Source organism: Sus scrofa, chromosome 8, assembly GCF_054392235.1.
Source record: "Sus scrofa isolate SSC_HxYL_T2T_F1_AM1 chromosome 8, Sscrofa_HxYL_maternal_Yorkshire_Landrace_v2.0, whole genome shotgun sequence".
Taxonomy (NCBI): domain Eukaryota; kingdom Metazoa; phylum Chordata; class Mammalia; order Artiodactyla; family Suidae; genus Sus; species Sus scrofa.
Window position 1 is genome coordinate 77972247 of NC_139390.1, and position 12989 is coordinate 77985235.

The 12989-nt window shown below is 43.4% G+C and overlaps 1 protein-coding gene across 2 annotated transcripts in view; it reads right to left on the reverse strand.

Moving 5' to 3' along the window:
* PPEF2 (protein phosphatase with EF-hand domain 2) overlaps positions 1 to 12596 on the reverse strand; it is a 45220-nt gene extending 32624 nt beyond the window's left edge. The window contains exons 1-2 of one of the 2 annotated variants that reach the window (XM_084972521.1): positions 12239 to 12596; positions 2556 to 2689 (exon numbers count right to left, since the gene is read on the reverse strand). In XM_084972521.1, coding sequence (XP_084828647.1) covers positions 2556 to 2610 — 55 coding nt within the window. In that variant the 5' untranslated portion in view covers positions 2611 to 2689; positions 12239 to 12596. The remainder of the gene's footprint in view (positions 1 to 2555; positions 2690 to 12238) is intronic. The other variant, XM_021101456.2, reaches the window with a different exon arrangement.
* Positions 12597 to 12989: the final 393 nt, after the last annotated feature.

The following is a 12989-nucleotide window of genomic DNA, read 5'->3' on the forward strand; positions in this document are numbered from 1 at the left end:
TAGCATTGTTATTATTATTCTGAAACTTATTCAGAATAATTTAAAACTTATTCAAATAATTTTAGGACAAAAACAATTGTAGGACAAAATACTGTAAGACAAAGTAAATAATACCTCATAAATATCATTAGGGGAAAAAGGTTTTTGTTTTTTGGTTTTTTGTCTTTTTGCCTTTTCTAGAGCTGCTCAGGCGGCATATGGAGGTTCCCAGGCTAGGGGTCTAATTGGAGCTGTAGCCACCAGCCTACACCAGAGCCACAGCAATGTGGGATCCAAGCTGCATCTGCCACCTACACCACAGCTCACGGCAACGCCGGATCCTTAACCCACTGAGCAAGGCCAGGGATTGAACCCACAACCTCTTGGTTCCTAGTCGGAGTTGTTAACCACTGCGCCATGACGGGAACTCCCAGTGAGGTCATTTTTGATTCATCTTTCTCCCCCACTCCAAACATGTAATCAAATGAATCTTGTCAACTCCACCTCCTGAATAATGTTGAAAGTCACTCTCTTCTTTCCATCTCTACTGGCACCAACTCTGAACCAAGGCGTCATCTCTTTATTAGATGACTTCGGAATTTTCTAAATTGTTCTTTCTTCTTATATTCTTACCCATCCCCCCATGGAAGGCAGGAGGGCTTTTTCTACATGTAAATCTTATTCTAGAACACCCTGTTTTGAATTCTCCAATGGTTCTTCATGCCCTTAGGATGAAGTCTAAAATCCTACAAGCTTCTGAGTGACCTGGGTTCTGCGTATCTCAGCAGCCTCATGTCACGTCATCCTCCAGCTTGGCCACTACAGACCATTCTTTCCTTGAATATGCCTCTCTTCTTGCTACTCCACCACCTCTGTATCCTCTATCTGGAATGCTCGCTCGCTCTTTCTTTCTTTCTTTCTTTCTTTCTTTCTTTCTTTCTTTCTTTCTTTCTTTCTTTTTGCTTTTTAGGGCTGTACCCACGGCATATGGAGGTTCCCAAGCTAGGGGTTGAATCGGAGCTACAGCTGCCAGCCTACACCACAGCTGTCGGGAGCCATAGGTCTGCTCCAGTAAAGAAAGCAAAGCCACAGTCGGCACCTGCATGAGGCTTGTCTGGTTAGCAGAGCTACAGACAAGCTGAAGAAAGAAGAAGGATTGCGGAGCAATCCCTTGAAAGACATCGGTTCCAGGAAAATAAAAATGACATCCCCTAAAAAATATGTTAATCTATTTTTCTGTGTTTATCTTTCCTTTTCTATCTCTATTCACAGCTTTCTTACTGCTAAAGATTTGCCCTGGGTACGTAAAACACTTGAACCAAAACAGAATGAAGTTATTTAAACAATGTAATGGAAAAGGCCTTTGTTTTGGAGTAACAATTTATGGCACCTATTTTGTGAGAGTATACAGGGGAAACTTATGATTTCAGTCCCTTTACTTAAAAAGAAGTTTGGGGCTGGGCAAATGTTGTTTGGCCTATAAATTGCTATTTTCTATAATAGATATATTTTTAACAGTGTCACTTGTAACTTTCATCCCTTGTGGGGGCATTTGTTAATTTTTGGGTATAATACTCCTTTCTGTTGAAATTGGTGGTTTGGAACTTACGTAAATCAGCACAATAGATTAAATGCTTAGCTTGTTGGCGCCAAATAAATCGTGGTTTTAAGAATGCCATGAGCCCAAGGCTTTCATGCGTTTTGTTAACCACATACACCTTTAGTTAAAGAATGTTAGGTATCATAGTTTATTACTTATTAAAGCTTTGTTCTTAATATAGAATAGAATAGCTACTGTTGTTGACCTTTTAAGAAAAATACAGTGTGAAACTTTAAGTTTGTAATCTTGTAGGAAAATCTGAAGTTGAAAGGAACATGTTTTAACTAAACTTTTTTGTATCTCGGGTGGAGGGAACAAAAGGACTTTAAATCAAATGTTAATGTTAAATCTTACACGAAATCTGATTGTGAAATGGTATAAAAACTGATGATTTTCATTTAATAAATTGGGTCATCTGCAGCATGCAGCTGAGGAGTTGGCTCCAATTCTTTCCGCGCCGTTTGTAGCCCATCCTCTCCTTCGGCACTCCCTGGCTGCTGGGGCTGGACCTCGGCACACAGCCACAACAACTCAGGATCCAAGCCATGTCTGTGACCTATACCACAGCTCACAGCGACACTAGATCCTTAACCCACTCAGCGAGACTGGGGATCGAACCCACAACCTCATGGTTTCTTGTTGGATTCGTTTCCACTGAGCCACAATGGGAGCTCCTGGAATGCTGGTTCATCCCCCTTTTGCCCAATCTTACTTCATTTACTTATAAAGGTGTTATCTGGGATAAACCCCAATGGACCACACTGACTCCTTGAGCAAATTTTAATTCTGTTAAGTATAATTGACCAAGTCCTAGCATGTTCAGCTGAGAGTTCTGGTGCTCATGGCACAAGGAGGAGAAGCTGATTTTCCAGTCAACATGAGCAGAAATGTAATGATGTCCTGCCTACCCTGAGAAGCTCCTCCCTACACGGTATAGGCTTTGGGATACCCAAAATATGTTCGGGGAAGCACGTACCTTTCTCTGTGTTCTGGAAGGTAAAATGATGTGGGTTCGAGGTGCCGCTTCCCATAGTGTAAGTGCAATGTTTCTGCAGGATGCAGATGGCTGGTCCAAGGGAGAGTGAATTCTTTGCAGACAAGAGAGGGGACCTGCAGTAGGGAGATTTGCACAGAATATTTGTTCATTGTCTAGGAACCTTGTCTCCCACATCATAAAAAAATGCAAGGCTATCCTTTGGCAGCACCCTTCCCCCCAGCTCCCCAGCCTCAGTGTGTGAGCTCTTCCTCCCCTGAAAATTCCCCCCGTGTGTCATCTCCTCTCTCTCCTATGTTTTCAACCCTTCTACTAGCTTTTCCTTTTCAGTCTAAAACCCTATTGAATTTTCCAAGTAATTCAGCGTCAGCCTCATCCTTTGACCTCCTGGGTCCCCAACCTCTTTTTTCTCATCCAGGTTTCTCTCAAGGAGACCACTTATCTTCAGCTTCATTCCTCTTAACACCATGCTTTTCATTCTCACTCTTGATCCAAACTTTTCATACGGATGTTTGCAATGCCTTCACCTTTTCAGTGCTTACCTTGCCAGAACAGCAAGGCCATTCATCTCAACATCACACCTTGATTTTAACTCTACTCCATGGAATTCCATGATGCCAGACTCTTTTGTCTTTGCTCCCACCTCTCTATTTATTCCTTCTCCTTCTTGAGCTCTTTTTTCTCTACCCATAATTTGTTTTTTTCTTTTTTTGGCCTCCCCACAGCATATGGAGTTCCCAGGCCAGGGATCAGATCTGCGCCGAAGCGGCAGCTCTGATCTACTCCACAGCTGTGGCAACGCCAGATCCTTAACCCACTGTGCCTGGCTAGGGATCGAACCTGCGTCCCAGTGCCGCAGAGATGCCGCCAATCCTGTTGTACCACAGCGGGAACTCCTAAAAGTCCATTTCATTTGTATTCTAGTCTCAAATGTCTGCTTTCCTCTGTACATGTATCCTAGATGATTCAATCAACGCTCTCATGTTTTCAGCTCTCACTTCCTCCCTCTTAAATCTCCATCTCCATCTCAGATTAAGCCTATAAACTTCAGTGCCACACACCCGGCTTCCTGCTAAATTTTCACTGGGGTGATACAGACTCCATGTAACCCAAATAGAACTCATCTTCCCCAAAACTTCCTCCTCCAGCCTCTTCTCTCCTTCCTCCTTTCTTCGACTCTACACCTAGGCCACCATGACCTCTGCATTTCTGCTCTGACCTGAAATGTTCTACCTGCCTCACCCTCTGACGGAAAACTACTCATTCCTTAAGGCTCACCACAGGCATGACCTTTCCCAAAGAAGCCAGCTTGACATGCTCTTCCCCTGAACTCTGGAATAGCTAAGTCCCTTCTCTTATGAAATTATATCTATACTTTGAGACAGGACAAGAAAACTTAAAAACAAACTTCTCTTTTTTTTTTTTTTTTTTTTTTGGTCTTTTTGCTATTTCTTTGGGCCGCTCCTGCGGCACATGGAGGTTCCCAGGCTAGGGGTCGAATCGGAGCTGTAGCCACCAGCCTACGCCAGAGCCACAGCAATGTGGGATCCAAGCCGTGTCTGCAACCTACACCACAGCTCACGGCAATGCCAGATCCTTGACCCACTGAGCAAGACCAGGGATCGAACCCGCAACCTCATGGTTCCTAGTCGGATTCGTTAACCACTACGCCACAACGGGAACTCTGAAACTTCTCTATGTTTGTTGGGGCCTCCGTCCCTCTTTGAATGTGCAGCGTGCATCTACATGACACATGACCAGAGCTTCTCAAGGACGGCAGTGCCTGCTCAACCACAAAGATTAGTTTTTTCCTTTCTTCTGAGCTAGCCATGTAACTTCTTAAAAGAAGAGTGTTCTGGAGGTCTCTTGTGGCACAGTGGGTTAAGGATTTGGCATTGTCGATGCAGCGGCTCCAGTTGCTGCTGTGGTGCAGGTTCGATCCCTAGCCTTGGAACTTCTGCTTGCCATGGGCATGGCCCCCAAAAAGAGAAGAGTTCTTTCCCAGCTCTGCAGGGGGTCATGATGGCTTGCTGCTGGTGTTGCACGTGCTTACTTGGACTTCATACCCCTGATGAAAACTTTATGTAAAATATCAGTGTGACATTTGGATGAATGACTTTGACTCCAAAATGGGGGTGATTGCACCTTCAGCTTCTGACAGCGGAACGGCTTTCAGAGCCTTCTTCGAGTCTGCTTCCTAGGTTATGATCCTCGGTTTAGAGCAAGTGAAATTCCCTTTTTTTAAAAAAGGGAGTTCCCTTTGTGGCTCAGCAGGTTAAGAACCTGACTAGTATCTGTGAGGATGTGGGTTCCATCCCTGGCCCTGCTCAGTGGGTTGGAAGGATCTGGCATGGCCGTGAGCTGTGGTGTATGTTGCAGACATAGCTCGGACCCCACATTACTGTGGCTGTGGTATAGGCTGGCAGCTGCAGTTCTGATTCAACCCCTAACTTCCATATGCCACAGGTGCAGCCCTAAAGAGAAAAATAAATAAATAAATAAATTTGCTTTGTTCTGTTTCTTAACATGATAGTTAAGCTGAATTTCTGCCAACATTTTCTTGGGGTGGCCAGCAGGATATCAGAGATGCTCAGCAGAGGACAACTGGAGTCTCCCCTGAACCAGTGCTTGGTACCAGCATGGGCCCTTTGAGCCCCAATCCTGTCTCAACATTTCTCAGGTGCTTTGGGGAGTTCTCCTGGTACCAGACATCATGGCTTTAAATGACATCCTGGGACTTCCTGTCGTGGCTCAGCAGTTAACAAACCCGACTAGGAACCATGAGGTTGTGGGTTCGATCCCTGACCTTGCTCAGTGGGTTAAGGATTCAGCCTTGTCATGAGCTGTGGTGTAGGTCACAGACACGGCTTGGATTTGGTGTTGCTATGGTGCTGGCGTAGGCCGGCGGCTACAGCTCCGATTAGACCCCTAGCCTGGGAACCTCCATATGCCTAGAAAAAAAAAGACAAAAAATAAAAATAAAAAATAAAGATGTCCTGAATTTTTAAAAGTTGAAATATAGTTGATTTACAATGTTGTATTAATTTCTGCTGTATGGCAAAATGATTCAGTTATACATACATATCTATACATTCTTTTTCACATTCTTTCCATTATGGTTTATCATAAAATACTGAATACAGTTCCCTGTGCTATACAGGCAGAGCTTGTTGCTTATCTATTCTAGATATAGTTGTTTGCATCTGCTAACTCCAAATTTCCAATCTATCCCTCACCCATTTCTCCCCCTTGGCAACTACAAGTCTGTTCTCTATGTCTGAGTCCATTCATGTTTCTAGATGAGTTCATTTGTGTCATATTTTAGATTCCACATATAAGTCATATAGTATTCGTCTTTCTCTGACTTACTTCACTTAGTATGAAAATCTTTAGTTGCATCCACATTGCTGCAAATGTATTACTTCATTCTTTTTTATGGCTGAGTAGTATTCCATTGTATTTATGTACCACATCTTCTTTATCCATTCATCTGTCAATGGACATTTAAGTTGTTTCCATGTCATGGCTATTGGGAATAGTGCTGTTATGAACATAAGAGTGTATGTATATTTTCAACTACATTTTTATCCAGATATATGCCCAGGATTGGGATTGCTAGATCATATGGTAGCTGTAAATTTAGTTTTTTGAGGAATATTCATACTGTTTTCCACAGTGACTAACCAACTTACATTCCCACCAACTATGTAGGAGGGTTCCCTTTTCTCCACACCCTTTCCAGCATTTGTTATTAGTAGACTTCTTCTCCTTTTTTTTTTTTTTTTTGCTTTTTTAGGATGACACCCACAGCATATGGAGGTTCCCAGGCTAGGGGTCGAATTGGAACTATAGCTGCCAGCTTACACCACAGCCAGAGCAACACAGGATCTGAGCCTCGACTGCAACCTACACCACAGCTCATGGCAACACCAGATCCTTAACCCACTGAGCGAGGCCAGGGATTGAACCCACAACCTCATGGTTCCTTGTTGGATTCATTTCTGATGCACCCCAACAGGAATTCCTAGTAGACCTCTTAATATTAACCTCATACACATTGAGGTGTGAGGTGGTACCTTGTTGTAGTTTTTATTTGCATTTCTCTAATAATTAGAGATGTTGGGCATTTTTTCGTGTGCCTATAGGACATCTGTATATCTTCTTTGGAGAAATGTCTATTTAGGTCTTCTGCCCATTTTTTGATTGGGTTGTTTGGTTTTTGTTGTTGAGTTGTATGAGCTCTTCGTATATTTTGGAAATTAAGCCTCTATGACAGTAAATTTGATTTGAGCTGTTTTTCTTGAGACTTGGAGTCTTAAGGGGATACCAGTATATTTCCTAGGCAGGGACCTAGGGAGAACTTCCGAGAAAACAGATTCAGCTGTCCTTTTTTTTTTTTTTTTAATTTGGCTTAAATTGGAAAGATTACATATAGATGGTCTGAATAAGCTGTTTGCCAATAAAATGAGAGACCAAGAGTGCTCAGCTTTGAAGAAAAGGGACGTTCCTCTTTCTGGCCATAACGTGTTCTCAGGTTACTGAGAACCTGGCAGAAGTTTCTGAGGCTCAGTCCTCATGACATGCAGCATGCTTTACAGGGGACTCCGCTATAATGACAAAGAAATTCTGCCTACTGGAGGGCACAATGAGGCTGATCACCTAGTGCTCTGAGCACCCAGTTTTAGACTGCTGGAGGGAGATACCCAGACACGTAAGATGGTCAAGCAGACCCAAGGAGAACTCCTTGAAGAGATAGACTCAGAAGCAGTATACATTCAATCCATCACGTTGCCCTCAGAAAATTGTTCAGATCATAGAGTTACACGACCAAGTTAATAATGGAAAACTGCCTCAAAGGCTTAACAGCTCCCGTATGTGCAGCTACCTGCTGCCTTCCTGTACAACTGGAACAAAGCCAATGCTTGCAAGCACTTAACTCTTTTTTTTTTTTAATCTTTTTAGGGTCACATCCAAGGCATATGGAGGTTCCCAGGCTAGAGGTCGAATCAGTGGTGCAGATGCTGGCCTACACTACAGCCATAGCAATGCCAGATCCAAGCCACATCTTCAACCTACACTACCACTCATGGCAATGCCAGATCCCTAACCCAATGAGTGAGGCCATCCAACCAGCATCCTCATGGATACCAGTTAGGTTCATTACTGCTGAGCCACAACATGAATTCCCTCAACTTAAATGGCCACGATGTTAACATTCCAAAACCATAGAGAAAGCTGGCTTGATAAAATATCTCTCCAAAATTCTGTCCCTGAGAGAATAGACATATTCCTAGGAGAAAGCTTAAAGTTATAATTCTTTTCATGTCCTTAAAATGTAAACACAGCTCACACTGATAGAGACCACAGCTTGGCTCAATTAGTGGAACTTAAAACTAAAAGGAAAAAAAAGAGGGAGTAGGTGATTTTAAAACTCAAGCTAGAAAACTGTGAGATCTCTGTGTCTATCTGGATGGATGTATGCCTGTGTGCATGTTATAAATACAAGAGAACCCTACCTCCAGATGGTGTTATCAAAATTAATTTGTAAAAGAGCTCTGCTTAATTGACTTAAAAGTAAGTGCTCATAAATCAAACACTTTTTTTTTGTTTTGTTTTTTTGCTTTTTAGGGCCACATCTTCGGCATATGGAGGTCCCCAGGCTAGGGGTCAAATCAGAGCTATAGCTGCTGGCCTATGCCACAGCCACAACAATGCTGGATCCAAGCCACATCTTTGACCTACACCACAGCTCACAGCAACGCTGGATCCTTAACCCACTGAGCGAGGCCAGGGATCAAACCCCCGTCCTCATGGATACTAGTTGGATTCGTTTCTGCTGAGCCACACGGGAATTCCCGAATAATGGTAAACCTTCTTAAGTTATCCTAGATGGGTAAACATGTATTAATATAAATGTCCTAGAAATTATATGAAATTCCTAAAATTTGAAATGTCCTGGTGTGTTGTCAGCCATAATTCTAGTCATTATCTTAAAATTTTGTATATCACAGAAATAGCCAGATTTCCTTGACAACTGTACTATAATCAGGACTTGAACCACACTTTTTAAATCCTTTGTCATTTATAGACAGTTTATTTTTCTGCAGCTTTTACAAAAATACTTGTAAATGACTTGTGTTTATGCTCCAAAACTAAATTGAACTCAGCAAAAGGACTTCCACCTTTTATGCAGGCCTACGCCACAGCCACAGCAACGCCAGGTCCAAGCCACACCTGAAACCTACGCCACAGTCCACAGCAATGGTCCTTAAACAACGCAGGATCTGAGCCACGTCTGTGACCTACACCACAGCTCATAGCAACACCAGATCCTTAACCCACTGAGTGAGGCCAGGGATCGAACCTGCATCCTCATGGATACTAGTCAAGATTCATTTCCACCATGCCACGACGGGAACTCCATACATCTCATTTTAAAAAGGCACCTCCACCTGGATGGACTTTGATTCTCGTTCCTAACACCTGGCTTCAACTAAGACCAGCATTACGAAGCTAGGGTAAGAAGAGGGTAACAGACAGTTGATCCAACAGTCCAGACCAGGCCTGTAAGACCCATGCTACCAGTTCAATTGTACTGTTTACCTAATACCTATCCACCTCGCAAAATTTTAAATTATCATTTTTTTTCTAGCTATCCTTTTGCTCCAATGTTTAAGATGGGAGGAAGATTCTTTAGTAAAGTTGTCACAGGTATAGCTCCTGGAGGCAATTTAACCACTTGCTGGATCTGTCATCAAATTCCTCCGTCAATAAAAGGTGGATATAGGTCCCTCATAATTACTGTCACTGACTTGTCAGATGTTCCTGTACTCTAGAAAGTGTTTCCCTGTCAGCCTAGATCTCCTGATTTGTTTACCAAATGTGATCAATCTACCCAATTCTGAAGTTTCTATAATGGGAAAGCAATGTTACAAAACCAAACAGTTCTTGATTTTTAGAACTACTTTGCAATGGGAAACTTGTTCTATAATCCAGACTGAATGTTGTGCTTTCATACCAGGGTAAGGGTAGTCCTGGGGTTTCCATCATGGCTCAGCAGAAACAAATCTGACTAGCACCCATGAGGATGCAAGTCCGATCCCTGGCCTCACACAGTGGCTTAGGCATCCAGTGTTGCCGTGAGCTGCATGTAGGTCACAGACATGGCTCGGATCTGGCATTGCTGTGGCTGTGGTGTAGGCTGGGGGCTACAGCTCCAATTGGATCCCTAGCTGGGAACCTCCATATGCCGCAGGTGTAGCCCTAAAAAGAAAAGAAAAGAAAATGCATAGTCCCCTAATATAACTGTTTAAAAATCAGAAAATGAAGAAATGAAAAAAATCAGAAAATGAAAAATGAAAAAAGTCAGATTTCTGCATTGAAAAATCCCCTTTCTAGTCTAAATGAAATCCTGGGTAAGTGGTTAAGCCCTGGGGATTCATGGCTTAAATCTTCTGACTTTGCTATTGTTGTTGGCGATAGTGATTATGTCCTGTTTCATGTACAGAATAATAATCTCTTCTGCCTCTCAATGTATATTCAAAACTTCAACTAAAAGAATGATGTCTTGAAATGACTTGGAACTATCGATCATATCTATATATCCATAAAAACAATAGGCATGCCCAAGGCATATGCAGAGTAAAACTGACAGAAGTCCTATTAGATAACCTACAATTGACTATGAGTGCTTGCGAAGCATTCTACTAGGCATTTTGGTGTATGATCTTTTGTCTCCAAAATGTGTATGACTGTGCCTTCAACTTCTTACAGGTGGAACAGTTCTCAGAGCTTTCTGAGAATCTCCTTCCCAAGTTATAATCCTCAGTTTGGCGCAGATAAAATTCCCTTTTTTTCCCTTCTTGATAGTTAATTTTAGTCAACATTTTCACCACTGCAATAAATAACATGTTATCGTTTTCTAATTGGGTCTCTCTATCATTAGATTTTGAGTTCCTTGAGAGCAAAGTTTGTATATAAGCAAATTCATCATTTCACCTCCACGACTTAGCACAGTGCCTGACACAGAGTGGAGATTCATCAAGTGGTAATTGAATCACCTTTATGCCAGATTTAATTTTACACAACATAGATGAAACTTTCTCTAGCTCTTCTTCAGGAAGCAATGTGAAACATACCAACTAGATGTTGACTGTGGATTCCACGTCTACACTTTTCCCCTTTTTCTTTTTTTTCCTTTGGTCTTTTTGTCCTTTTAGGGCCACACCCTCTGCATATGGAGGCTCCCAGGGCAGGGGTCTAATCGGAGCTGTAGCCACCGGCCTATACCACAGCCACAGCAACTCGGGATCCGAGCCACGTCTGCAACCTACACCACAGCTCACGGCAACATCGGATCCTTAACCCACTGAGCGAGGCCAGGGATCGAACCCGCAACCTCATGGTTCCTAGTTGGATTCGTTAACCATTGCGCCGTGACGGGAACTCCTTCCCTCCCTTACTTCTACCCCACTCTCCTTCCTCTATTTTTGAAGGTTATTGTATCAGGGATTGTCAAAGACTTGTTATCTTTTCCTTTGCAAATCAGAATGAAAGCCTCACCTTGCTTATGTTGGTTAACATAATAAACAAAGAAATAATCAAAGAAAAAAGCACTATGCTATTTTTTGTTGTTGTTCCATGAATGGTTCCCAGATGTAAGAGGTGTCATAAAGTCAGAATCTGAGCATGGAGTAAAATGAGAAGCCATCAGGACCAAACCAACCAAACTTCCCCTAGAAACCTGCGGTTTCAGAGGTAGAAGGAACTTCGGCCACAATTGTGTCAACCAATGACTCACTTACAACTCGCTTTGACCATTGGTAACTTGTCATAGAGCCACGGTGTATACTAAAACGTTTGGGGTTTCGGAAGTGCACAGAATAGCAAGAAGTAAAATAATTCTCAGGGCAAAAACTGAAAAAGTGAAAACTTCATAAGGTCAGAAATGAAAACTGAGCTTGATATGGTCTCTGAGTGCTGAATCAGCATCTTTTGGCCATGACTCACTGCTTCTCTGGCTGGTGATGCCCCAGCTGGGCCATCTTCTCAGGCAACTGCCACATCTACACCACATGGGTGAGAGTCTTTGTCCTCCTAGGATGTGACTCAGTATCATCCATGTCTGATATTATCATTTTTTAAAATTTAGATAATTGGGAGTTCCCGTTGTGGCACCGCGGAAACAAGTCCGACTAGGAACCATGAGGTTGCGGGTTCAATCCCTGGCCTCGCTCAGTGGGTTGAGGATCCGGCATTGCCATGAGCTGTGGCGTAGGTTGCAGACACGGCTCAGATCCCACGTTGCTGTGGCTCTGGTGTAGGCCGGCAGCTACAGCTCCGATTTGACCCTTAGCCTGGGACACTCCATATGCCACGAGTGCGTTGGCCCTAAAAAAGACAAAAATGAATTAAAAAAAAATTTAGATAATTGCTTATCCACTTACTCCGTGAACCTAAGACATGGAAGGAAGATCCATTAGCCAGGACTTGACCTCAAAACCCACATAGCAAGGACCCTCCCCACATGAGTGGATGAGATAACAAAGGGGCTTTCTCCGATTTCTGTCCCCAGGCCAAACCTGCATCTATTTCCTGTGTGAAATAGTAGTTACCCTCATGGTCTCACTTGGTTCTGTACTTCAGGCTAGAAAGAAAGCTCTTACCTTCTCTGGTATTTTTCACTCTGGGCCAACACGAGGCAGGGACATCTTTCACACACAGGTGCGATCCATCTTGTCCCCAGAGTTGGCTGAGGGCTCCTGGGCTGATCTGATTTCTTCCAGCTCTAGAGTCAGATGAAGAAGGTACAGGCCTTCTCCCAGAAAGACCGTGATGATATTTATGGCCGTGGCCAGGCATCGAGGTCTCCCAGCCTCTGGGCGGTAGGCAGCCCTTGACCTCAGTCAGATCAGGGCTGCAAAGAGGATTTGAAGGGGATGTTGCTCAGCTGGGGTGTCTCCCTGACACCCAGGCCCACCTCCTGGAGGCAGCCTCTCTGCTGCTCACCCCTGCCCCGTCTCCTCTCCTAAGTCCTCTTACTCTCCCGGATTAGGAGGCTATGCTTCACAAGACACGTCTGAGACAGCTGAGCTCCTTAACCTAGAAATAGAAGAGGGCTGGCAACACAGATGGGCCTGGGGGCTCCAGTCATGGCTCCAGAGCTTGAGTCATGGCTCCCAGCTGGAGCCCCTGCAGAAAGCCAAGGCATTCTTCCTGTGGCCAATGTCTCTCTGTTTGCAAAACTTGACTTGAAACATCCTGCCTTTTCTGGCTTATTCCCACTTTGGACACCTTCTCCTTAGGTTTTAACCTAAACTATTCATATATTAAAATATTAATCACTGTTCCCAGAAAACTTACTTTTTTTCAGCAAACCTAAGATGCTTATGTGTGTGCTGGTAGGTAGGAAATATT